Genomic DNA, 27,994 nt, shown 5'->3' with positions numbered 1-27,994 from the left:
AACAAGCATTTGTTTAATTTTTAAAAACGTTAACAAGGTTGGCAAAGCACTTGTATGGCATGTACAAGGACTTGGGATTCATCTCCAGCCCAACAAAAGATAGATAAATAAATAAATAAATAAATAAATGAGCAAATAAATAAATAAATAAAAGATAAAACATGAATTCTCATCTAAAAAATATGTAACTTTGAAGTAAATCAACACAAAATTTCTTTTACAGATTTGGGGATCATTACTAGAAAAGTACATAAGCCACAGAGAAAATCATATTAACAGGGACCCTTTAATGAGAATTAAAATAGATAAGAAAATGTTAACAATGTTTTGGCAGTGGGGAGGACAGAGGGTGGTAACAACAGAGAACAGTGAGTGAGAATATATTATGTTAGATTAGAGGAAAGGAGCTCAGAGCTCAGTAAGCAATGCTGGGATCAGCAGCTAGGTAGCTGGGAAGAAGCTCAGAGCCTTTCTCCTAATATACAGCAAATTAAACTCTAGAAGGAGTAAAGCACTAAAGGTTGAAAGGATGACACTACGCAAGCCTGTGAAGGAACTCTACAAAACCTCAGAATAAAGGCTGACGGCAGCAGTAATGAGCAACTGATCACTCTGTGCTGGAAAGTAAGATCTAAGTGTTTATTTAAGAAAATTAAAGAGCAGAAAACAAACTATAATGGCAAAAAAAGGGGTTTTGTTGTTGTTGTTTAAATACTACACACTACAGTAAGCAATAATAAGCCTAAGAAAGAAATCTAAATTAACAGGCTAATCTGGAACTTTTTTGTAAATGGTTAAAACAACAGGCAACATGTGGCCTGTAAGCTAAGGAAAAGGTTCTAATTAAGTAGTCAGAGATGATATTTGTGCACCACCATCCAATGTATTCCAAAAAAATTAACAAATAAATAAAAATTTAAAAAGGAGGAACTGATGCGTACAGGGTACTTACAACGCCACTGAAGGACATACTCACAACCCATAGGAAACTTTAAAAGGGGTATATCCTTTGGCCTAAGGATTTTCAGGTGACTAAAATATACTCAGGAGAAAATTATAAATGTATGCTGAGAATCAGTTACAAGTATATTCTCTATAGAATTGTACATTATAATTAAAATGGGGGAAGGGATAAACTAAATAGCCATGAGTGGGGAAAAAAAGACAATAAAAAAATGAAACAACTGAAACACTATGCTTGTCTCTAATATATAATTAAAAAACAAAACAAAACAAACAGGCAGGCAAATGGTAGGACCTAGAAAAAATCATCCTGAGTGAGGAATCCCAGAAGCAGAAAGACACACACGGTATATACTCACTTGTAAGTGGACACTAGACTTATAAGACAAGATAAACATACTAAAATCTGTATACCTAAGGAAGCTAAACAAGAAGGAGGACCCAGGGTAAGATGATCAATCCTCACTTAGAAAGAAAGACAAATAGGATAGACATTGGAAGTAGGAGAAAACAAGAAACAGGACAGAAGTTTACCATAGAGGGCCTCTGAAAAACTCTACCTAGCAGTGTATCAAAGCAGATGCTGAGAATCATAACCAAACTTTGAGCAGAATGCAGGGAATCATATGAAAGAATGGGGAGTTAGTAAGACCTGGAGAGGACAGGAGCTCCACAGTACAAAATATATCTGGGCCCAGGGGTCTTGTCTGAAACTGATTCTCCAACTAAGGACCATGCATGGATATAACCTAGAACCCCTGCTCAGACGTAGCCCATGGCAGCTCAATATCCAAGTGGGATATAGGGGAATAGGGACTGTCTCTGACATGAACAGAGTGGCTGGCTCTTTGACCTCTCTCCCCACCACCCCCACCCGGACAGGAGCAGCCTAGCTAGGCCACAGAGGAGGATATTGCAGCCAGTCCTGGTGAGACCTGATAAGCTAGGGTCAGATGGAAGGGAAGGAGGACCTCCCCTATCAGTGGACTTAGAGAGGGGCAGGAAGAAGATGAGGGAGGGAGGGTGGAATTGGGAGGGAATGAGGGAAGGGCTACAGCTGGTATACAAAGTAAATAACTGTAATTAATATAAAAAAATAAAAATTTAATAAAAAAATTGTCAATGATAGTAGCTTTTGTTTGACTTTATTTTGGGTCCTAAGTACAAATTGAGACTCCATCAATTCAGAAAGCCAAGAAAAGGTTGTGATTTATGTGAAAGTTATAGATTTAATAAAGAAAAAAGGTAGCAGGCTCAGGCCCTGATGGCACTGGCATGTGAACCTCCCATTCAGGGTACTGAGGCATCAAGAATTCAAGATCACTCTAAGCTACATCATAAAATCCACTTTCAAAAGGAAAGGAAATATGGTGGAAGAAAGGACTGGAGGGGAGGAAAGAGACTAAAATGGTAGAGGAGAATTATTTTCAGTGTTCTAAACAGAGAAGATCATATTTCCTTGAAAAGCACAAATTTAACAAAACCAAGCTTGGTCCTTTTTTTTTTTTAACTTTATTTTTTTTTATTTTGGTCCTTTCCTTTTTTTAACTTTATTTTTTATTAATTACAGTTTATTCACTTTGTATCCCCCCTGTTCCTCCCCCCCTCCTCCCCTCCCAATCACACCCTCCCTATTCCCCACCCATGTCCCTCTCCTAGTCCACTGAAAAGAGAGGTCCTCCTCCCCTTCCCTCTGACTTTAGTCAATCAGGTCTCATCAGGAGTGGCTGCATTTTCTTCTTTTGTAGCCTGGTAAGGCTGCTCCCCCCTCAGGGGGAGGTGATCAAAGAGCAGGCCAATCAGTTCATATCACAGACATATCACAGTCCCTGTCCCCATTATTATGGAGGCCACTTGTATACTGAACTGCCATAGGCTACCTCTTTGCAGGGGTTCCAGGCCATCTCTATGAGTGGTCCTTGGCTGGAGTATCAGTTTCAGAAAAGACCCCTGTGCCCAGACTTTTTGGATCTGTTGCTGTCCTTGTGGAGCTCCTGTCCTCTCCAAGTCTTACTATCTCTACTTCTTTCATAAGATTCCCTGTACTCTGCCCAAAGTTTGGCTATGAGTCTCAGCATCTGCCTCAATAGAAAACAGGGAACAGGACAGGAGCCTACCACAGAGGGCCTCTAAAAGGCTCTACCCTGCAGGGTCCTTTTCTTTTCTAGTCATGCAAATGCACTGGGAACCTTTGGTGACCTTCGGTGATCTTTAGTCATTTTTCTTACCCACCCCAATCTCCACTCTTTACCCTGACACAACCCCATGACAGTCACCCTTTCCATGAGCTATTTTCTAAGCTAGAATATTCTTCCCAGTGCAGCAGCTGACTTCCTCCCACAAGAAACCTCTGCAGAGCATTCACAGTGGGAGTTGTGCCACTCAGGGATATTGCAGTCCCTTATCTGGGAGGTCACAGGAAAAGGCTACCAAAGGCACTCCCAGAGACTGTGCAACCCATGCTTCTGTAGCAATGCTCTCAAGCAGACCCATTCCTTTCATATGAGATAAAGAAATGGGGGGGGGGGCAAACAAAGGCTTCCATGCAACCCTGTGCTCAGCTCAGAACAAAGAGGCTGCACGTTGACTCTTAAGATAGCTAGAGGGCTAAACAAAACTGCTGTATGGATTTTTCTCTAAATTATGTGATTATGATCTCAGCATCAGTAATTTTGCAATATATAGATAGATAATTAGTATAAAATTTTTATATATATAATAGATGTGTATATATTATACACATATATTTATATATTAATATATATTTATATCTGTAATACAAAGACTCAATACAGGGAGAAAATGTCATGGATTTTTAAGGTGGTTGAGTACTTTTTTCTTTTCTTCTCTTTTTTGAGACATAGCTACATAGCTGTGGACCTCACCATGTAGATCAGGACTGGCCTTGAACACTCAGAGATCTACCTGCCTCTGCCTCCCTAAGTTCTGGAATTGAAGGCGTGAACAACCATGTCCAGCTAAGGTGGTTAACTATTAACATAACTTCAACTCACAGCTAAGCAAATGTGTAAACTGCCTTGCTGGCCCATGTGCTTTCAGGAGTCAGAGGAAGCACTGTATCTGGCTGGGAGGCTGCACATTTGGCAAAGCGCTCGCTGCACAATTATGAGGACCTGAATTCACATCCTCCGCGCTCAAGTGAAAATCCAGGAGCAGAAGCTCATGACCATAATTCTAACACTGGGAAAGTAGAGACAGGAGTTTGCTGCAAGTCTAGCCAAATCAATAAGCTTCCTGTTCAGAAAGAGAGTTTGTCACAGAGAAAGCAACCTGATGGTGACATCACACAACACCTCTCACACACTCACAAGCACACATGTGTGCATACACTCACATGTGTGCACAGACAAATACATGTACTCACACACAAACACACATGTGCACACAAACACAAACTCACACTCACAAGCACACACATGTGCATGCACACATACTCACATAATCTCACAAGTCACAAACACACATGCACACACATGCACACACTGACACACAGCCTTTCATATTCACTCACAAACACATGTATGCATGCACATGTACACACACACACACACACAGGAGAACTGTTAAAACGGTTGGCTTAGCTGAACATAGCTGCCCATGACTGCAATCTGCTGCAGACTGAGAGCCAGCCTGTGATACACCAGGAGGACATGCCAGCCCAGGCTGCAGATTGAGAGCCAGCCTGTGATATACTGGGAGGACATGCCAGCCCAGGCTGCAGAGAGAAGCCTTCTCAGAAAACAAACTAACAAAATTGTATTCACAATGTTCTTCCCAGGGCAGAGAGGCAGGAAATAAAGTGACAGAGAAGAGCAGAGGCTACAATTAATGTGAAATGGAGATAAATGGCGTTCACCCAGATTGTCCCAAACAAATGCTACAGATGTGACACCAACAGGCCAACCCAACTGAAACTCACTTTGGCCCAGGAGATTTCTGTGTCCAGGTCACCAATCACACCCTCTGATGTGGACTTCTGCACTAGCTCCGCTTCCGTGGCAGACAGCCACTCCGAGAGGACAGCGGCCTCCTTCTTCATCTTCCGGGACAGCTGTGAGGCCCTTTCCAGATCCTGCTTCCCTTCTGTCACCTACACAAGGGGCCGAGGACACGGTGCGGTGAGTAAGACACAATGAGGTTCTGTTAAAATCCCTAACATGACCCCATCCGGAAAGGCAAAGAGGATGGACATCAGAAGAAGAAGAAAACAGGAAACAACCTAGGAACCTACCACAGAGGGCCTCTGAAAGCCTCTGCCCTACAGACTATCAAAGCAGATGCTGAGCCTAATGGGCAACTGTTGGGCAGAGTGAATGGAATTTTATGTAAGAACTGGGAAATAGTAAGAGCTGGAGAGGACAGGAACTCCACAAGGAGAGCAACAGAACAAGAAAATTTGAACACAGGGAACTTCCCAGAGACTCATACTCCAACCAAGGACTATTCATAGAGATAACCCAGAACCCCTGCACAGATGTAGCCCAGGGCAGTTCAGAGTCCAATTGGGTTACATAGTAATGTGAAGAGGGACTGCCTCTGACATAATCTGATTGGCCTGCTCTTTGATCACCTCCCCCTGCGGGGGAGCAACCTTACCAGGCCATAGTAGAGGACAATGCAGCCACTTTTGACGTGAACTGATAGACTAAGATCAGAAAGGAGAGGAGAACCTCCCCTATCAGTGGACTTGGGGAGTGGCATGCATGCAGAGGGAGGAGGGAGGGTGGGATTGCGAGGGGAGGAGGGAGGGGCTTATGGGGGGGATGCAGAATGAATAAAGTGTAATTGATGAAAAATTAAAAAAAAAGGAAAAAAAAAATCCCTAACATGAATAGCACATGAAAGCAGACCTTGAATGATAAATGTGTGCATTAGATAGTGGTTCTCTAACACTGACCTGCCCAAGCAGATACACAAGCACCATCAAACTTAATGCTAACAAACACTTGCACATCAGGAAGAAGCTAATCCATAGCTCAACTTAGGATGCACCTTTTCTCAGTCTCATCAATGCATGGTAAGGGTGTTCTACAAGGGACCACACGAAGGTATGGCCTTTGTAAGGCTTTTAGCTGACTATTCATTCCTTCTCTTGGTTATATAATCATTCCTTCTCGGGAAACATTTTAAACAGTCTCCTGTCACACACACGTGCGCACACACACAGACACTCCAACTTCCCTAAAGACCTACTTTCTACTTTTACCATGCAATCGATCAAGGCTATTTTCTTAAAGTGTGGTGCTACTTCCTGACTTCTCACAAATATCTTCCTAAGTTCAATAACAACCCCAATGGCCACAGATCCAGTAGACATTTTTTAAGTGACCACAATATTCACAAAACCAATGCCTGACTCATCCTTGAAACACTACCTTCCTTAACTTCCCACATCTTATCCCTATGGTATACCTAGCACACCTTATTATCTTGTTACTCACATTAAAGTTACTTTTGAAAAAAAAAAGTTACTTTTGCTAATTCACAACACTTGGTCAAAGGTCTCATTTTTCCCCTCACCTTACCCCCTCTCATTAGTCCTGAAAATGTTACTGCCCATGTGGAGATGACTTGGAAAATCTACCTGCTCTGCCCACAGGGCCTCTTCTGATAGTCACACCTACAAAAGTACCTGACATCTCTCTCCAATAGAGGTAGACTATCAGTGAATCAGAAATAAACACATACTTTCTACAAGCCTCTCTACCTGTCCTTCTGTCACGCCAATGTCCCAGTAAAGGCACCATAGCCATCCATGAAAGCAAGCCTACAAAATGAAGGCCATGCCTGAACTCTCCCTGTCCTGTACCACCAAACTAGTTTATCACCAGAAACACTGACATCACTTCCTGCACCGGTCTGAAGTCAACCCATTCCATCTCCACTGCCACCCCTACTCAAGTCACCATCACTTCTCACTAAGAGCACAAGAACTTCCCAGCCAATGGTCACTCTTGTTTCTCTCAATGCAGCTTTCAAACTGATCTAGAAGCTGGAGAAATGACCCAGGGACTAAAGGCACTTGCTGTGCAAGCATTAGAATCCAAAATCAATCCCAACCCTGCAAAACGCCTGACATGGTCGCACATTCCCGTAAGCCGGTAGCTTAAGAAGTGAGGGAGGGGTGATCTTGGAGTGATTACTAGCTGTCAGCCCAGCTCCAAGTAATATGTTAAAGCCAGGCACTCATATTCCTCTGAACCCCATACCATCACACCCTCACACATGGTTCTGTCTGTCTCCTTACCCAGAGGTATACCCTGCTTTCTTCTGCCACAGGGCCTTTACGCAAGCTGCCCCACAGGCCGCCCCTGCTTTCAGCATGGTTACCCTGACCTATCCTTCAGATCTCAGCTTATACAGGGCTTCCCCAGAAAGCTCTCCTAACATATTCTACCACCATAGAAGAATTAAACCACTACCTAAGCTGGCCATTGTGATGTGCACCTTTAACCCCAGCACCCAGGAAGCAAAGGCAGGTGTATTTCTGTGAGTTGGAGGCCAGTCTGGTCTATGTAGCAAGTTCCAGGGCAGACAAAACTACATAAAAGAGAGAACTTGTCTCAAAACAAACAAACAAACCGCTATCTAAATGAGTTTTTTAGTATTGCCATGTATTGCTTTCACATATTCTTTGGACTCTGAATTTCAGGAGCAAACTCTCAAAGACAGAAGACAATTTTTCTGTAGGATCCAGTCAGGTAGAGCCTGTCAAAGAAACCAGCCTACAAACTCTAACACCCTGTCAATGAAGTACACAATAGAAAATTTTAAGTCTCAGTCGATTAATAAGAACTATCTACCACCTAACATTTACTAGCTCCTAACATGGTAACATACCTCAGTAAACTATTCAATTTAGATATTTAAAAACAAAAATAAGGTTTACCCAGAAAATATTACTATGATGCGATTCCCTAGAATAACTCACAAAATATTTTTAAATGTTTATATAACTACTGCTGATTATACTGGTGATTATAGTATACATGTAAAGGTTAAAATCTGATAGGAATATTGATAGAAGAAGAGATGAAGAAAGAGAGAGGGATGAAGAAATAGGAAAACGGAAGAACCAAGTGCCCACCTGTGCACCCAGGTCATTGTAGAGGACTTTCAGAGAAGTCAGCTGCTCGTCCATGCTTTTCGGGTTGTCTGTCTGTTGCTTCTGGACAATGTGCCTTCCTGTTTTGATGACAGTCTCAACTTCAAGTTTGACTTCACTCAAGGTTTTATACAGTTTCTTTAAAAGAGAAAACGAGAGAAAGTTTTTACAGTGCTAACAGAAAATTCCCAACTGGCACCATTTCAGAGTACAGCTTCTATGGCTGGGCAGCTAATATCTCACCCAGTACATCAAAGGCCACATAATCTGTCTTGAATGTGTTTTGAAGGCTGAATCAAGTGAAGTCAGGTTCTAATGCTTTTTCAAATCCAATAAGATAATACATTAATGGGGTTTCTGTTTCTTTAAGTATAAAACAAGATGTGTATATTAAATGTCAGTAGAAATCCTAGATAAACATTCTTCATGAACATGTTTCCTTTAAAAACTATGGGAAGCAGCAGAATGTAAAGAAGAGTGTCTCTCTGAAGAGTCACACTGTTGGCGTGGCACACTACTCAGTGCAAAAACATGGGCTTACTATGTATGTACAAGGTCATTGGTTCAATTCACTGCACCAAAATAATATTTTTTAAGATTTATTTATTATTTATTCAGCATTCTGCCTACATGTGTGCCTGCACACCAGAGAGGGTTATTATAGATGGTTATGAGCTACCATGTGGTTGCTGGGAATTGAACTCAGGGTCCTTGGAAAAACAGCCAGTGTTCTTACCCTCTGAGTCATCTCTCCAGCCCAAGAATATTTTCTTAATTCTAACACTATGACTAGAACACAGCAGCCCCTGGCAATCTGTGCCTGAAAGAATGGAAAATCCCTAACATTTATTTGTTTCTATTTCTGGGAGAAAACAAATCCTCCATAATGAATATAATTTACATGCTGAAAATAAATGTAAAACTTTAAAGAATCAACATGGATATGGCTTTAGGAACTTGGAGTTCAATGGTTCAAATCCCAAACTGCCTTCATCCCTGTCACCTTGAATCCCCCAACTCTGTGTCAGCAGCTAATCCACAAATTAACATCAAACTCAAAACACCTCAAAGATACAAAGCCAGTACCTGTGATGCCAAGGACAGTGATGTCTTTCACTCTATCCCAACAAGCAAAGAGATGCTTACAACACTTGACTGTGATTCAAATGTGTTCTACTCACGCACTCTTCCATCCACGTAAGAAACAAACCATGGAAACGATAGTCTCAGTGAACACCAACACTGGCCCCAGGGACTCCTCGAGTAAGATCACCAGGCACCCCAAAAAGACTAAGTTCAGATCCTCCCACCAACATCTTTTAAAACTTTTTATTATAAACTAACTGCAAAGAATGAAACACTGAGTTCTTATTTGTCACTTCCTTCTTCCCATCTAAAGTTTAAACTTCAATTTAAAGGTCATTTTACTAGCAAAGCAACTTCTTTTTTATACTCTGGAATATTCTGGGTATTACAGATATGGTATATCTGGAGACTTCTAATTAACTTTGAAAAGTTTAGCTTGTCCATTGCATCCTACAGATATCTTTCCCACCTCAGGTTGTGATTTACATCTTTTTTTTTATTTGCTTTTTTTTGGAGACAGGGTTTCTCTGTGTAAACTTGGCTGTTTTAGTTAGATTTACCTTATAAACCATGCTGGCCTCAAACTCACAAAGGGTTTGCTTGCCTCTGTTTCCAAAATGCTGGGATGACAGGTGTGTGCCACCATGCCCAGCTTTTTATTTCTTAATACATATTTTTAATGCACTGAGTCTACTCCCTGTATCTGCACAGACCATCATCATTGTTTCACCTGGTGGGGTTTGGTCTGATGCTTGTATTTTGATGCTAATTACTGGCCCTCAAGATCTGGTTACTGCCTGGATATAGTTACCCTTGTTGTGTAAACCTACCTAAAACATTATACCTGGTTGGTTGATTAAAAGGCCTAAAAGCAGGGCAGGGCAGAATGGGGTAAGCATTTAAGGTTCCAGGACTTTGGGACAGGAGAATCATGAGAAACAGAAAGACAGGAAGTCAGGAGGAAGGAGGACTCCAGAATGGGTTAGCATAAAGAAGAAACCATGTGGGCCAGGAGAAAGGACTCAAATAATGGTATGAAAAGGCCCAAATGAAAAATATAGGCAAGTATTAATAAGATTATGGATGGAAGGTAGCCCAATTAAAAACAGCTAAGGGGGATAGTATTAGATTGGGGCTGGGAGGTGGATGGTGAGGTTGTTGTGACAGTGTGGGTTGAATATCTGCCCAACCCAAGGTAAATAAGGCAATTACAAAATCTAACAGGAGTCTGGTCTTCATTTCATTGTGTTAGAAGGTTTAATAATACCGCCATGATAATCATAGGGCAAATAATAAACATTATATAGCCCAATATCATTTTTATTTACTACATTACTTTGTCCTATTCTTCTTATATCTCCTATTTTTCCTCAGAGAGACACATTCTTATTTTTTAACATGTTCTCTACCTTCCACAAGCCCAAAACCAAGGAGGAAAAACAGATACCCAGAACTAATCCACACGAATAGCTCTGGCCACGTGGGCCTCGGCCTCACACTCACCATGCACTTGTCCAAGTGGGTCTGGATGACATCAGGGTCCACATCCTTCACATCTAGGACATGAAGCTCGGCTTTCACTCCATCCAGGACACGCTTGCAGTCAAGCATTCGCTGCTCAAAATTTGCAGGCTTCTGGAAAAGCTGGAATTTGGTAGAGACCTCCCGAAGTTTCCTCTGTTTGTAGAAATGAGAGTAAAACACTCATATCTCTCTCACTAGATATTAGTATAATATGTAATACTAAAAGGCTTTTCAAGAAATAGGACAATCCAAGAAGCTCCAGAAGAATCAGGGAGGTTCTGGTCTTGTAAAGCAGTGGTTCTCAACCTTCCTAATGCTGTGACCTTTCAATATAGCTCTTCATGCCATGGAGACCCCCCCACTCATAAAATTATTTCATTACTACTTTTTTTCATTCTTTTTTTAAATTCTATTTTATCTTTATTAATTACAGTTTATTCACTTTGTATCCCAGCTAGAGACCCTCCCTCATCCCTTCTTTACCTTACCTTCCCTCCCCCATCTTCTCCTATGCCTCTCCCACAGTCCTCCTCCCCTTCCATCTGGCCCTAGTCTATCAGGTCTCATCAGAAGTGGCTGAATTGTCTTCCTCTGTGGACTGTGAAGGCTGCTTCCCCCTCAGGTGAAGAAGATCAAAGAACCAGCCCCTGAGTTCATGTTATAGACAGTCCCTGTTCCCATTACTAGGGAACCCTCTTGGACACTGAGCTGCCATGGGCTACTTCTGTGCAGGGGTTCTAGGTTATCTCCATGCATGGTCCTTGGTTGGAGTATCAGTCTCAGGAAAGACCCCTGTGCCCAGATATTTTGGTTCCGTTGCTCTCCTTGTAGAGGTCCTGTCCCCTCCAGGTCTTTCATCTCCCCCTTCTTCCATAAGATTCCCTGCACTCTGCCTAAAGTTTGGCTATGAGACTCAGCATATGTTTTGATACCCTGCTGAGTAGTCTTTTAGAGGCCCTCTATCGTAGACTCCTGTACTGTTTCCTGTTTTCTCCCTCTTCCAATGTCTGTCCCATTTGCCTTTCTGAATGAAGATTGGGCATCTTACCCAGGGTCCTCCTTGGTACAGATTTTAGTATGATTATCCTATATTATATGTCTAATATCCCCTTATAAGTGAGTATATACCCTGTGTGTCTTTCTGCTTCTGGATCACTCAGGGTGATCTTTTCTAGATCCCACCACGTGCCTGCAAATTTCATGGTTTCCTTGTTTTTTAATTGCCGAGTAGTATTCCATTGTGTAAATGTGCCACAATTTCTGTATCCATTCCTCAACTGAGGAACATTGCTACTTCTTAAGTGCAGTTTTGATACAGGCTGCCACAGGTTGAAAGCCACTGATGGAAGGAACTTCTCAGTGTCACAAGTAAGAAACACCCAGTATCTCAGTCTCAGAAAGACTAAATCTGGATAGAGATAATAATGTCTCTGGAATGAAAATCCATTAATTTTCTAACTTTTTCAAGAAATAGTGTTCATGAACACAGACCTCAATGCCTTTCATCACATTAAGAATGAAAGTCCATCTCACTCCACCCACTAATAACTGAGTGGTCTTGCATCCTGCCCAGTACATCAGCCTATGTGCACAGATAACAGCCTATACAAAGCCAACTGTTAGGCCGAACTGACCCTCTCTTCCCAAACCAACTATTAAAACTCACTATTTTATTACCGAGATAACAACCTGTTTCTGCTGTCAAGAGGTACAATAAACCTTTAACACTCCATTCCCATCCTGTTGTTTGCATCATGGTACAGAGCAAAGTTACCCAAGAAATCAAGCCTTTCCATTTTTCTTTTCTTTATTCCCCCTTATTTATTTATTTATTTGATGTGTGTGCATGCTCTATTGCACGTACACCTACATGCTAGAAGAGGGCATCAGATCCCAGTATAGATGGTTGTAAGCCATCATGTGGTTGTGGGAATTGAACTCAGGACCTCTAGAAGCACAGACAGTGCTCATAACCACTGAGTCATCCCTCCAACAAAGAGAAAGCCTGCTCATTACCTGTAGCATGTCCATCTGACTTCCTCCTCTACTGGTCCTGCACTCAGGGGAGGTTGGGGCCTGGGAGCGGAGATTCCGTCTCAGCTCCTCCAGGGTGAGCTCATGGGCTGAGATCTCTGCTTGTATCTTCTACCAAGAGAATAAAAAACAGAGGTGTGTTGTTAAAGAACATGAAGAAGCCCAGGGTAATAGCTCATGTTTGCAATTCTAGCACTCTGGAAGCTGAAGCAGGAGGATTGTTGTGAGTTTAAGGCCAGTCTCAGACATAGCAAGTTCAAGGCAAGCATGAGTTACAGTATGATATCCTGTCTTTATACAACAACAGAAAAGTACATGCAAATATTAAAACGGAAGTTCAATGTAGTTGTACAATATATGATCATATTTTAATTTACTTTAATAAGCTTGTGGGACACATGATAATAACACAGACTGCTGCAGTGTAAAAATATGTCATGCACATGTTAACACTAAGGTCTTTGTCATTTCTGATGTTCATATCTGATTTACACAGAATAAATTGCCTGAACTTTATAGCTTTAAAAAAAAAAATGCCGTTTTCTAAAGAAGAAAATGTGAAATCTGCTGGAGAGATGGCTCAGCTGTTAAGAGCACCAGCTGCTCTTCCAAAAGATGCAGGTTCCTTTACCAGCACCTACATGGTGGCCTATAACAGTCTATAACCCCAGTTCCACGGGGTTCAATTCCCTCTTCTGGCATCCAGAGGTACTAGGTGTGAGCTCAGTGCATGTATGCAAACAAAACATGTAAACAAAACACCTACACGCATAAAATATTAAAGAGAAAATGTGCCAAATTCACACACAAGGACGAACAGTCCAAAATCAAAGCTTGTTCCATAAAGAGTGTTTGTTCTCCTCGCTCTGGCAGCTGAGGATCTGACTACAAGTAACTGCTCTTTCTCCGAACACAAAGGCTCTCGACTTCGCAGCAATACCTGGGCTTCCTGCGGCAGCTGGAAAGCATCGATCCTGTCAGTCAGGTATGTGGTGAGCTGTTTGTCCAGCTCGCCCAGGCTTTCCTTCAGCACCTGAAGCATGTGGTCAGTTTCACGGAGGACCTGCAGTTGCTTCTCCAAAGAAATCTGTTTGCTCTCCGCCTGCAGAGGAGACATCTCCGTTATAACTGCTCATCACAAGTATAAATACAAGTGTGCTTTCTGGCCAGGAAGACTATAACAAAGTACTGGTTCAAGACTGCAGCTCTCCTTATAAATAAATAATAACCATCAATAATAAGAGTGCAAATATTCTCCTAGTGTCTCACAGACACAGCAGCTGAGTTTCTCATTTTTACTTCTTTCTATTAATATATACTATGACAAAACACAAATATAGAAAGATCTCCCATAGGACATATAAAATGGAATAAAAATGTGAATCTTAGGGGACTGGCTCAGTGGCTAACAGTACTGTTGCTCTTGTTGAAGGCAAGTGTTTGATTCCCACCATGGTGGCTTACAACCATCTGTAACTCCAACTGTAGGGCATCAGATACCCTCTTCTGGATTCCCCAAGCACCAGACACATATTAAGGGCACATACATATTTGCAGACATTCATATATGTAAAATGTCTTAAATTAAGTAAAATTCAAAAATTTTTAATAAAACTTTTAATTTACTAGAAATGTAAGATAACTTTAAGAATCACCAATGCCTATGAAAACATAAGGTATAGTAAGAATGTCAAGAAAATAAATATCTAAACTTTTTTCTAAAATTAAGAACAAGTTCTAAAGACGTACATGTGTATAAAGCACCAATTGCCACACATCTTTGGATTAAGCTAAATGATTTTTATAGTCTAAATCTCTACAGTTGCTATTTAGTAATCTGTTAGAGCATCTGATTATCTCCTCAACCTTCCAGACAAATAACAACTCCTCCTCTCTTATCACTATTATGAATAAGCATGTTGAGATATAATGTGGATTATGAGTCAAGTGATGCAGGTTTCATAACACTCAATGTCAAATTCTGATGGCCCTAGTAGTTCCTAGGCTATAGATATAAGAGTTGTTATTCTTAAATACAACTGCCATATCACTCTTACAAAAAGCTACATAGTTCACAAAATAGCAATAATCTCAAAGGCAGAGTGGAAACGGGGGACAACTGGGAACGGGGGACAGCTGCATGTGCTGCGCAAGCGCTTTCCCACTGGGCCACATCCACTGTCTGACAAGGTTTTGTTTCATTTCATTTTGTTTTGCTGAGATGATGTCTTCTCTCCCAGGCCTATCTCAGGACTCAACTGGCCTAGGGGGATTCCCCACATAGGCCAATCTGGCCTGAAGCTCAGAGATCTACTTGCCTCTGCCTCTTGGGTGCTAGGATTAAAGGCATGTACCACAATGTATGGCCTGACAATTTGTGTTAATCAGCAAGTTTTGCCTGACCTACAAATATTAGATCTATTCTTCCATACTTACTTCAAAGTCCTCAGGCTCTTATTAACATCTGCTGACTATTTTAATACCCGCCACACCAAATCCTTAACAAACAGGGACCAATTTAGACATTACCAACTGTCACCAGCTTGGAAGCTCCAGGTGCGAGGGAGACCTCGGGGTCAGCTTGCAGCAGTAGCTACCTAACCACACTAAGCATGTCTGGTTCTCACCAAGTGACTCAGATCTTCATAGCGGCTGTTAAAAGCCTCCAGTTTTTCACTGATTATGTCATCTAGGATCCCACCATCAATCAGAGTCTGCCCAAGTTCCCGAATCTGGGTGCGATTATCCGCGGGGTGACGCAAAACAGATTCCAGAGACTGCAGTGGGGCAGAAAAAAATATATATATTCACTGAGTCTAAGTGTATCAAGAGCTGCAAAATGCCATATTAAGACAAGTAGTAAGTCCACTTTCTAGAAATCTAAGAAATAAGAATAACAACAATTACGGAAATAACTAAGTCACAAAATTACCACAACATTAACAAAATCACAAAACTAAAAACACTCTGAGAACATAAGTGATAATATAATTGCATAAAATTATTCTAATAATTATTAACTTTGAGAAATTCTCAATGTAAGATGCAAAACTACACTATACAAATATCTCAAGTGTTATTAACTACACTAGCAAAATTAGAGATTCATTTTTCTACCACATGATACAGAAATACACTAAGGATTTCCATGTATACAGTTTTATAGACATAAATCCAGTTAACCTTATAAGCTAAATATTACTCCCATTCTGCATATGGGAAAACTGAAACACAGAAAGTTTGATTTGTCATATACAAGTCAATTTTAAAAACAAAAACAAAAAACAAACAAAAAAAAAACTAAGGCTCCAAACTATTTCCAAACCTGTTGATATGAGCCCTTTGGCTGAGTTTAGCGCCCTGCAGTACACATTCATAAAAGTAAAGATAACAAGAAAGGAAAAAATAAACAGTGTTTAAAAGTGTTTATCATGGGGCAGGCATTTACTTTTCTCCATTGTATGGATTTCTAGAATGTCTATTCACTCTCCTATGAAGAAAGCATGTGTGTTGTTGTTTAATGGGCATCTATTGCTTTCCACACCGTTCATCTTCCACTCTGCTTTGTCTGAGAAGTGACAACTGTCCTCCTGAGCATCCATCTGTAGGAATGTAGCCCCCACCCCACCCCCACCCGGGAATGACTCTGACTTCCCACTCAGTTCTCTCAGTCTCCATATTGCCCTGCTACTTCTGCATAAACACAGCCATGTTCCCCTCTTTCCCTAACCGTTGGTATAATGTTCTTTTGGAATGTATACACTTTACCCTTGTTCATTCAAATGTTGATGAACCCACTCTTGGGTTTCAAACCGGACATTGCATTGTGATGTTTATTCTAAGCATCACCTGTCTCAACTTTGTATAAACATGCCAAAATAAAGCAACCAGCCAAAATGTTGAGCAATGGAAAGGAAACAGGAAGAGAGGGAGGAGCCACAGGACAGAAAGGGCAGAAGAGAGCTGGGAGAGAGAGCTGGGAGAACAGAGGCAGGAGCAGAGATCTTGGAACAACGTGGAGAGATGGACTGGACCTATTATATCACAAAAAGCAAGTATAATGTGGGTAAAATCTAAATGTTAGGAAACTATAAGGGCTTGGAGGTTTAGGGTGGAGTAACTATTGCTCAGCATTGTGTTCTAGGTTAATTAAATAAATCATAGTCTCTGTGTGGTGATTTGGGTATACAGCTGTTTAGGATTAACAGCAGCTTTACCAGAAGATATATCAATAGTAAATACTAATCAATACCTACAACACCTAAGCAAACCTCCTGATCAGACTGCTATTACCACAGCATCATGTGCATTCCTGGGCTGGAAACTGCAAAACAAGGGGGTATGTGGGATGCTTCTTGGCCCCAGGGGACTGAAGCCCAGCCTTGCCATCCAGTTCCTACATTCAATGAGCCCCTACCTTCACGAATGTACATATCAGCCTTATATCTGAGGATAGTAAACTAGAAGCCACCTTAAACACAGTTCATGCCATATTAGAAATGCAAAGAAATAAAACAGTTTGTCTAGGACATGGTGAGATAAACTGGACCTCACTGGCAAGCATTACTATGTCTAAAACACACACATGTATTTTCTGCCTCACAAAGCTGATTATAAAGAGTGCCCAAGGGCTGATGAGAAAGCTCAGTTGGGGAAAAGGAGCTTGCTTCAAAGCCTAACAACATGAATTTGATCCCTGGGCTTTACATGATACAAGGAGAGAAATAATTTTTGCAAACTGTGCTCTGACCCACACACGTATCCTATGGTATGCACAAATAGGTAGGTAGGTAGGTAGGTAGGTAGGTAGGTGGGTGGGTGGATGGATGGATGGATGGATTGCATACAAACAGGCAGACAGAGTGCACATCTGTTCTCATTCACAGTGAACATAACCTCAGCTCAGATATAAAGCACTAACCTCCAGAGCTTCATGAACAGCGTCTGTCCTCTCTGGCAGGGCCTCTGTGCTCTGCACACGCTCCTCCAAAGTGTTCAACCAAGTGGTTTCCAAATCCAAATAGTGAAGCAGCTCAACCCAACAGGACCAGACCTCCTAAAGAATGTGAAGGGAAAATTACAACTGAAGAGAAGCTATACTATCCCTTCAGTCAATAAGAACTGCATTTCAATGTGAGTAGTATGCAGGAATTCAGAAACCAATGAAGATAGAACATCAAATAAATGAGATAAAACTAAATCTGTCAATAAAATAAGAGCAATCAAAATGGAAGGAAAAAGAAACATGGAAAAAAGGCTGACTCAGTTTCTATTAAAATTAATTCAAAGAACCTGGTTAAATGTCAAAAACAAAGGTGTATTATTAATAGGAAAAAAAAGTAGTGAAATTCTCTTGGTTTGTTTTAAAGAGAAGCTAAGAACTGGAGATTTAGTTCAGTGTTTACAGTCAGTGCTTGTCTGACAAAGAACCTGGGTCCAATCCCCAGTACCATCACCACCACCACCACCACCAAAAATACTCATGATTTTTTTTTTTTTTATAGAAACTTAAATCTCCTGGGACATACCCAATCCAATTCCTGGGTAGCTGATAGGAGCAGACCTCTCCGTAGCCTGTAGCTTTCTGGTCCTCATTCCAAGTTAATAAAGATAAGCCAGTGTAAGAAGAGGCCCCATTTTACCAAAACAAGAACCAGGCAGTTATGTGTTCTCACTTCCCAGAGTTCTGAGGTAGAACAGAAGGCTGAGAAAGCACGCATTTAGAGCCTTCTGTCCAGTTGCTCCACAAAAGAAAAACTTATCTGACTGATAAGATTAAAGTGCAGTACCTGTCTTCTTTAGATCTACTGAATTGGGGCCTAGTCCCACCCATATCCCATATCAGCCCTGTTTGCCAGAACAGGAATCAGCAGATATTTCTAGAGACCTGCAGAGAAGGTATTTCAGATTTTAGGAGTGACGTCAATGGTCTGTCACAGGTTCACCTTTGGTATCGGTAATTAGGTATTTATGCTATTTTCAATCCTTTAGAAACACCACTCTCCACCAAACAAAAAGGTGCTCATTTTTACTTACTTACTTACTTTTATTTGTTTATTGGTTTTTCAGGACAGGGTTCCTCTATGTAGCCCTGTTCAGAAACTCACCCTGTAGACAAGGATAGCCTTGAACTCAGAGCTCCACCTACTTCTTCCTCCTGAGTGCTGGGATTAAAGGTGTGAGCCACCACTGGCTGGCTAAAGATACACAGTTTAAACCTGAAGCCTCTGCCATAAGTTGCTGACTCTTGGTTCAGAGCTAAAGAAGGAGGTTTATAGTCCATCCCTGCTCCAACATTACTCCAGCAAGAAGCAGACTGAGAAATCCTTTCAGATCTTACAGGAACAGAAGGGTAACTCACTGTTACCCTCTTCTGAGACTCACTCCCAGATATAGGTTCATCCTTTCTTACTAACTGGTCTCAATTTGCATATAAAATATCTACATATTTAAGTTCTTTTTCCATCTAGTAAATGTTAGACACTACTCAAAATAAAAACTTGAGTTCCTGTCTATGTAGTGGGCCAAGTAAAAGAAACCAGGCTGGACTCTTCTAAGATGGTCGGGAGTTTAATGCAGACTCTGAGGCTCCTTCATAACCTAAAAACACTGGGGAAAATATAAAAACATTAAAGCTTGAAGGGGAAAAAATACTGCTAATGAACCTTCTGAGAAATGAAGGCAGGTCTTGGCTTCTTTAAAATCATCATCATCATATCATCATCATCTTTCTTATTCCTATCCTCCTAATCCACACAGATTAATCCAATGTTTGACAAAATAATAGACTTTTTTTTTTTTTTTTTTTTTTTTTTTTACTAAGATAGGGGAATTCTCACTACACACAGAACGTGAATCTCAGGATAGTGTCCATGAGGGAGACAATCTCATACCTCCAGTGTGTGGCACTTCCCACGAATTCTATTACAAAGGAGCTGGTAGCTCTCCAGCACCACATTGAACGCCGATGTCAACTCCTGGCCACCAGAGGGCACCTTGGCAGCCACCAGCTTGATGCTGTCCTTCAGAATCTTCACCCTCACCTCCTTCTGCAGCACATCCTCTTTCGCCCTCTGTCCCAAGAAAGAAACAACTTAAAACATAGTTCTCTGCAATCAATATATTTATAAATAAATAAATAATATAGAATATTAAAACACCTAAATGAAAATTATAGAGTGAGGGTTTTTTTGTAAGAAGAGTGTTAAAATTAAAATCTCACCCTTCTAAGTTCCAATGTACATTTCCAGTCCCCACGACATTTTCATTTAATAACACCAGAGTTCACAGCCAAGATATCCTACACAGTGTTTACAAGAAATATTTCCAAACTCTAGTTTCAGGTTAAGGACCTAAATGAACTTATTTTAACTGACCACTGGCGGTCTGAACACATTAAACTGAAATACATAAAAGCCCTTAAAAATGGCAGGATACCATGGCAGAGGCATCCATTAAAATGTCCCACAAATCCTTCTAAAAACATTTGCCTCCTAGAACACAGATACATCCATCCATCCAAGAATGAAGAGCATATCAAAGATGATGAAGTTCCACTGGACAGCTTGGTCCAGAAATAGCTGCTTCCTGGCTTTCCATCTGTGCTCAAGATGCTTAATCTCACATGCAAGAAAATCCACCTGCAACAGCCCGTTAACTTCCCTTTTAGCTTTCTTTATTGCTTAATGGATTTCAGCTCTCCCGGGGTGAGGGAAAAGTAATTAAGTGTAGTGGCTTTTAAATTCCTAATGGCTTTTTTCAAGAATAAAAATGAATAGAATGTTGCCCAATCAAAGATTTTTAATCTCATTTTTCTTCACTGACAACTACAATGACTTTTAAAAACAACATCAAACTAAACTTCCAACAGTGTGAGAGATAAATGAGGTAGTCGGTCTTTGGATAGTAGACTACCTTTAAAATATTTTCTATATTAAAATATTTTTTAAAATTTCAAAAGGAGCTACACTATACATACACATGCATATACATTTCAGTACCTCGCCACAGCTCAAGTAAGACTCCTTTCACGTGTACTGAGTCATATCTAATACACATGAACATCATATAAAACCTCTTTAAAATCTACGTGCACAGAAATCTTTCCCTTAGATACAGTAATGATCGAGTTAACTGTTGGGTGGTCATACATTATATTGCTTGATCTTTTACAAAAAGAAAGATGAATCTTAAAAGGAATCATGTGTTTATCTTTGAAGAACAGTGGAGGCAGTGTGGGTCTGAGGCCCAATTCTTTCATTAAACAAGAACTACTGACTCAGAAATAGAAGTTTCTAGAACCACAGCCTATGACTCTAACTTATCTTCACCTCATCTTCTCTCTACACCCTCTGCCTCCTGCTCTAAAGAACTTATGGGGTTCCCCTGTGCCCCCAATACTGACTGTATAGCCCTTGCTTCCTGCTCCAAGGATATTCTGTGACCCCAACTGTAGAAGCTCTGCCTTCTGCTTTCAAGGATGTTCTGGGTTCGTGTGTGACCCAATTCTGACTGAAGAGCCCCTGCCTCCTGCTCCTTCGTACCCCCAATACTGACTGGAGTCAAACCCAATAGAACCATGATAACCTCTAACCAACCTGTGATGTCTCCTTTGCCCCTTACCACAATTTACCCTTCCTGGAAACAGTGGTAGAAGCTGCATGCCACTGTGACTATAAGCAACACTATCAAATATATACTAAGAAACTGCTAAAATGGTAAGTTTATACTATATGTGTTCACTACGTTAAAAAAGGAAAAGTTTCTCTGTACAGTCTTCGAGACTCTGAAGTCCTCTGTGGCTCCCCAAGACTACAACATATATAACTGTCTGCAAGGGACCTCACAGCATCAACTCCAAGGTGGACTTGAACCAGTGGATGGGCATCTGCCTCCTTTTCCAACTAAAACCACCACAGCTACTCTTCTCATTTTTTTTTTTTTTAATTAAAATTCCTGCTACCAGAGCAGACTTGTCTATATGGCTCCATGTAGTGTGACAGGTTGAGTGGCTGACAGACTGAACAGTGTGAAAAGACAGGCACAAGGCCGCACCTTCATCTCCTCCACGGCACTCTCGAGTTCTTCCGGAGATTTGTACTCAAAGTCCCTCTCCAGGTACTCCTCTTCAGCCTGAGCCATCCACTCCTGCATCTCGGCCAAGTCCTTTTTCAAGTTCATGGCTTTTTCCTGACTATCACACAGCCTGCTCTTTTGAATAGCAATCTAGGAAAGAAACACCACTCTGCTCAATAAATACATTTAAATACATTAAGTACCAAAGTTCTACCCTTTAATATTTAAAGACACTGTGATTAATTTCCAGTCTTAGGTTTTAATATTCAAGTAAAAAATTTATACATCCTATGCTGGTACTGTATAATGTAAGAAATTATAGTTAATTCTACACAGCATTTTAGACTTGAACCTAACCTGAAGATACCCACTGTCACTCTGAAAATTGGGCTCACAGCTGGTCTTTTTCTCTCCAGGAGCCTGCACAGCACTTTGCAGCACTGAGAAATTTGGCAGCAGGAAAGAGGAAGCTTCTACTTCCAACCCAGCTTGGTTTCTGACCTCTTTATTCTACATGAAGGAGCTAACCTATAGCAATAAAGGTATATATTAAATAATTTTATTATAACATTGTTTAATATTTAAAAAAGAAAAACAGCAATCAGAATTCCCATTGTGTCCTCACTTCCTAAACTGAGGGTGGTGGAGCTGGGCATGGCTACACATCCCTTTAAACGCAGCTCTAGGGAGGCAGAAGCAAGGGAGTCTCTGTGAATCAAGGCCAGTCTGGTCTACAGAGTAAGACCTGCTCCCAAAAATAAGGAAAAAACTGAGGGTGGGAAGAACTATTATAAAAGATGCTCATAAGATATTACCCTATAAAATGTTGGTTAGAAAGAACAAATTGAGGCTGGAAAGACAGCTGAGTAGTTAAGAGCACTGGCTGCTCTTCTTGATGCTGCAGGTTCCATTCCCAGCACCCACATGACAGGTTACAACTATCTGTAACTCCAGTTCCAGGAAACCCAGAACTCTACACACAGGAACATACAGACAGACAAAACACCAGGGCACATGAAATAAACTTTAAGAAAAAGAAAGTAGAAGATACATTTGAAAATAGCTATTGGTCTGAACCAGGCCCAATAACCTTGTGAAGTACATTACAAATATTTTCAGAGTTCTTCGCCTAACCACAAACTCACTTTGGCTGGACGAGATGATCCTGGCACACAGGAATAGCACAACGTTCCTCTGACAAGCCTGCTCAAATTACATGTCAGCAGGGAGGCCACCTCACCAGAGCTGACAGTAACCAGAGGCCAGGACAGGAACAGGACGGGTTCACAGGAATGTGGGTTAAGGGACAGTTAATGGCTTTCCTGTTCCCTCCCTCCAAACAGGATCACAGGCCTAAAAATAGACAAGGAACTTTTCTTTCCAGGCCTACACACACCCACCGCGCCCAGCTGGGGTGATACTCTTCCAGAGAGAAGCCACAACAGCACACAGTGCTTTGCCCAGGCTGATGGTCAGCGCTGTCACCTGGGCAGCTCTTATCTGTAGTTTCATATATACATGTGCATATAGATAGATGATAGATGGTGTGTGTGTGCTTGTGCGTATAAAGTGCAATATGGGGGCTAGAGAGATGCTCAGCTGTTAAAGTGCAATATAGCCATATAAACACAGACTTTTGAGTATACTTCTAGAGGGTTCTCTTTGCTTGCACTTTCTGAACACAGTTTTATCATTTTAATAGATCTATAGAAAACTTGAGAATAAAACAAAACCCACAAAATCCTAACTATATACTTTGTATTTTAGAACAGCTATAATTTCTTTCATGAGAGCATAGATGAGACACATTACTGTAGATTTTTGTCTGACACTCCCTTTTTTTACTTACTAATTTTTGTTTTATGTGTAGGGGTGTTTTGTCTGTTCACATGCTTGCACACTGGCCATGGAGACCAGAAGAGAACATCAAGGTCACAAGGAACTGCTGTGTGGTGGCACACGTCTTTAATCCCAGCTCTTGGGAGGCAGAGGCAGGTAGATCTTTATGAGCTTGAGGCCAGCCTGGTCTACAGAGGTAGTCCTAGGACAGCCAGAACTACACAGAAAAACCCTGTCTCAAAAAAAAAAAAAATCATCTGGAACTGGAGTTCCAGACTCTTGTGGTCTCCCATGCTGTGATGAATCTGGGTCCTCTGCAAGAGCTGCAAATGCTCTTCACTGCTGAACCTTCTCTTCAGCCCCAGACATACCTATTTTTGCTAACTAAAATTTTAAAATATTTTCTAAAATTCTTAAATTTTTTACTAGTGATACAAATTGGGTAGAACTGATCTAAATAACTAACAACTCATACAACATGTAGCTACTTCTTTGCTGAAGACTCTGATGTTTCTATACTTAAATACAATTCACAGTTGAGTTTATAGTATTATGAGTAAGTGAGTGAGCAAGTGGGTCAACAGATAAATGGTTAAGGATGATGGATGGACAGATATATATGTCAATAGTAGACAGGAATGATAAACAATGAATGGGTGAAGATTATGGAGGATGAAAAATAGATACATGAATACAGGGATCCAGGAGATAAGTAAATGATGGATGCTAGATAGCTGCTTATTCCTCAGTGTCACCTAAGAACCATGTCCTCTATTTCACTACTCTTACTCAATGTCTTCGGGTTTCCATGCTCCAAACACACTAAAACTGAAATTTTAAAAAGAGGAAAAAATAAAGGGCGCCATGGGCAGGGTCATCTTGACCTTGCCCGTTCCAGACTAGGACTCACCCCTTGTCTGCACTCCCAAAGCTTCTCCTTTTGAGTCCCTATTGTTCAAAGAGTAACACCTCAATCCACACAAAGACCCTCTGCCAATCTCCTGAGCCACCCTTGACCCATCACTTTTCCATCATACATCATCCTCTACCCAAACCCTGTCTCTGTTTCCAAAAGAACGTCCACTCACGGCATTTCTCAGGGCCTCAAGCACTGCCTCTATCATACATCACTCCCCTGCTCAAAACCCTCAACCGTGGGCCAGTGAGATGGCTAAGCAGGCAAAGGCCCTTTGCAGCCATGCCTGGGGAACTGAGTCCAATCACCCAGACTCACACAACAGTAGAAGACAGAGTATCTTTGACAAGACATTCTTGACTTCTGCCACGTACCCAGGGTCCATGGGCCAACACACATACACATACAGTAATAACAGCAAAATAAGTTAACAAACTTTCAAACAATGATTGACGTCATTCTTAATATCAAATCCAGAGTGTTTGCCCTTAATGAAGGCCTCTCCCCACCCTACTTTCTGACCTCAGGTATCCTTACTTTCCTTATCACTAACTCCTCTCACTCTTTTCCAGCGCCCTGGGACCTCAGTGAACACACCACACTCGCTTCCATAGCTGAGCTTTGAAATGGGAAATTTCTCATACCGCATGTTCTTATCTGAATCTGACATGGCCTCCCTCTTTCTTTACCCAGTACTCTACTGCAATATCCCAAGCTGAACAAGACCCTGGCCAACCTACTGAAAACAAATCTACCTTCTCTCAACTCTTGGCTATCCCTCCGTGACAGTTCACCTGCCTCACAGGAAGACAAAGTCCTCAAGAAGAAGCTTTGCCCTGGTCACTGCTGTCCCCAGAGCATAAAGAGATGCCTGGTAGCAGACAATAATTAACAATGCTAAACTGTAGTTGATTAATAAACATTGCTGCCCAAAAGATTAATAGCTATAATTAGTGGCTACCACACTTGTATGCCCTCAAGGCAAGACAAGTGTCATAAATGAATGTGTGGAGCTCAATTTAAAACATATACATACACACATATACACATCTGTGTGTGTGTGTGTTATGTGTGTGCGTGTGTACACATGCATGTGTGTTTAAGTGTGTTTCATGCTTTCCTGTAAAGCACTATTTTTCAGTTTTGTTTTCCTGGACAAAAGAAGCCAGTACCACTGTGTCCCCTTTCTAGTGAGAGTGAAAAACTCACCTCTTTGCTGAATTTCTCCAGTTGGGCCTGGTACTCCACTAGTCTCATCTGCACCCACGTCTTGATTCCAGCAACTGGACAGCTTTGAAGGTGAGTCTCTACTTCTCTCATGTTTCTCAGAGATGACTCAATTGTTTCTATTTCATTAGCAAATGACTGAATATAGGAAAGAAGCCCATGTTGAGTCTGCTTCAATTAAAGTGGACATCAGTACCATACCTATCTGCCTAGATCCTGCAGCTATTTCAAGGACATTTTGCCCGGGAGTCGGGATTCTCAGCTACTTAACTCACTTCAAGAAACTCAGTTTGCGTGACATTTAATATGGCCATTTGCTAAAATTAAATTAAAAACACTTGAATTTCAGTGGAAAATACTACTTTAAATTAATTTAGAGCATCGTTTCTCAACCTGTACACCATGTCTTCTTTGGGTTGGGGGGTGTCACGTATCAAATACCATGCATATCAGATATTTACACCACGATTCATAACATTAATAAAATTAGTTATAAATTAGTAACAATATAATTTTATGGTTGGTGGTCACCACCACATGAGGAACTCTATTAAAGGGTGATACATATCATTAAGAAAACCACTGCTTTAGAGACACCTGATAATGCCATCACACATAAATTGTATGTAGTATTACTAGCATATTTCATTTGTTAAATATGTTTCTCATAAAGGCTCATTATGGGATACAATGATAGCAGCACACTCGTGATAACCATTACATTAAGATCATCATTGTAACAAAAGAGAATGCCTTCCAAGGAAATAAATTTACTCTTGTTCTCTTGTCACAAATTCTATAACCACAGTCAGCACTAAAATGTGAGCAATGTCCGTCTTTTATTAGCTATAAAGCCAAAATAAAAGCTTTATAATAAAAGACACTTTATCTGGACTTCATATGCCCCATTCTGAGAATTTTAAAAACAGCAAATGTCAAAGGACAAAAAGAAAATGTTATTTATTTGAGCAGGATTGCCAGATCAGCAAAACTTACAGCGCATTGATCAAGTTGCCTCTGTAGAGCAGGGGCGTCTCCTTGGACAGCCTGCTCTTCCATTAGCAAGTCTTTCACACCATCCATCCACTTCTCAATGACTTCAGAATCAGCCTAAATCGAACACAATCACAAAGGAGGTATTACTCAGTGACATTCAACCTACTACATCTCAAGATCTACTACAACTAGGAAAAAAGGCAACTCCCCAAAACTTTGACAGCATGGTCTTCATTTATTTCATTCCGTTTTTGAAGTCTCCCAACTTGGAAAATAAGTCTTTAATTTATTCTCAAGTAAAAGTTCCCAAAAATGACAGCTTCATAATCATTCCACAAGTCCCAAACACTCTGGTGAGAACTATTTTGGTTAAATGCAAGCAATATTTAGGATTAAGATTGAAATTAAAATTAAAAAAGAAACCATTATTCTAGTTATAATTAACTAAAAAAAAAATCTTATTTCCAACAACTTAGAACCATTTTTTTCTTTAAAGCTAGCTACCAGAGGAGGTAATCATCATGAAGGAAATACAACTCATGACTCTTCGTTCTTCTGTGGGGTGGGAACTAGCACTGTCTACTTCAGTTCTTTCAACCAATCCATTACTAAGTACAAGAAGGCAAACATTTTCTAGAAGAAGCAGGCTTTAAAGAGGAGACTACAAAGGTGTAGCTGTATAGAAGAGAGGTTAACCCCACTCAAATACTAAAGCAGCAGTCATTTTCCCCAAGGCCTTCAATTCCATCATTGGTTAGTCAGCCGTACTAATTTCCCTAATTTGTTTTCTTGAATCCCTTCAGTTCTTTCTTGATCATTCCTATAAATAGAAATAAATGTGAATGATGAATTAGAAAGTGGCCACAGTGTGAATCCCTAGCTCTGTGATGGCTAAATATTCCCTGTTTCATGACATTTCTAGGGTAATATAGCCAGGTAACACACAAACTATTCTGATCCACATGCTCTGGAAAAACAAAATTTATTTAATATTCCTATAATTATTATTATAAAGTTGGAATGAATCATAACGGCAGAACTTGCCATACAGATGCTACACACCTATAAAATACAGCCTAAACTGATTTTAGATTTTTCCTACTGTGAGGTTGTCCCATACTTCTTTTTTGTTAAACTTGTTTGTTTTGAAATAGATCAGTCTATCAAATATTGCTTAATAGACTACTAGTATAGAGCTATAGTATAGT

The 27,994-nt window shown here is 40.7% G+C and overlaps 1 protein-coding gene and 1 long non-coding RNA gene across 4 annotated transcripts in view; one reads left to right on the top strand and one right to left on the bottom strand.

Moving 5' to 3' along the window:
* Positions 1 to 27,994, bottom strand: part of Utrn (utrophin) — a 524,212-nt gene that overhangs the window by 321,619 nt on the left and 174,599 nt on the right. For all 3 annotated transcript variants that reach the window (XM_060380271.1, XM_060380270.1, XM_060380269.1), the window contains 11 exons: positions 26,787 to 26,900; positions 25,773 to 25,928; positions 21,788 to 21,958; positions 19,627 to 19,806; positions 17,655 to 17,789; positions 15,361 to 15,510; positions 13,674 to 13,835; positions 12,716 to 12,844; positions 10,679 to 10,852; positions 8,072 to 8,227; positions 4,904 to 5,074 (listed from right to left, as the gene is read on the bottom strand). In XM_060380271.1, the coding sequence (XP_060236254.1) occupies positions 4,904 to 5,074; positions 8,072 to 8,227; positions 10,679 to 10,852; positions 12,716 to 12,844; positions 13,674 to 13,835; positions 15,361 to 15,510; positions 17,655 to 17,789; positions 19,627 to 19,806; positions 21,788 to 21,958; positions 25,773 to 25,928; positions 26,787 to 26,900 (1,698 nt within the window). The remainder of the gene's footprint in view (positions 1 to 4,903; positions 5,075 to 8,071; positions 8,228 to 10,678; positions 10,853 to 12,715; positions 12,845 to 13,673; positions 13,836 to 15,360; positions 15,511 to 17,654; positions 17,790 to 19,626; positions 19,807 to 21,787; positions 21,959 to 25,772; positions 25,929 to 26,786; positions 26,901 to 27,994) is intronic.
* On the top strand, positions 16,672 to 25,478 carry LOC132653102 (uncharacterized). Its single transcript, XR_009590794.1, has 3 exons — positions 16,672 to 16,795; positions 22,225 to 22,350; positions 25,257 to 25,478. It is a non-coding gene; the product is annotated as an uncharacterized LOC132653102 (long non-coding RNA).

The sequence above is a fragment of the Meriones unguiculatus genome, chromosome 3, assembly GCF_030254825.1.
Source record: "Meriones unguiculatus strain TT.TT164.6M chromosome 3, Bangor_MerUng_6.1, whole genome shotgun sequence".
NCBI classification, from domain to species: Eukaryota; Metazoa; Chordata; class Mammalia; order Rodentia; family Muridae; genus Meriones; species Meriones unguiculatus.
The sequence above is the reverse complement of the archived record's forward strand: the minus strand, read 5'-3'. Positions and strand labels throughout refer to the sequence as shown.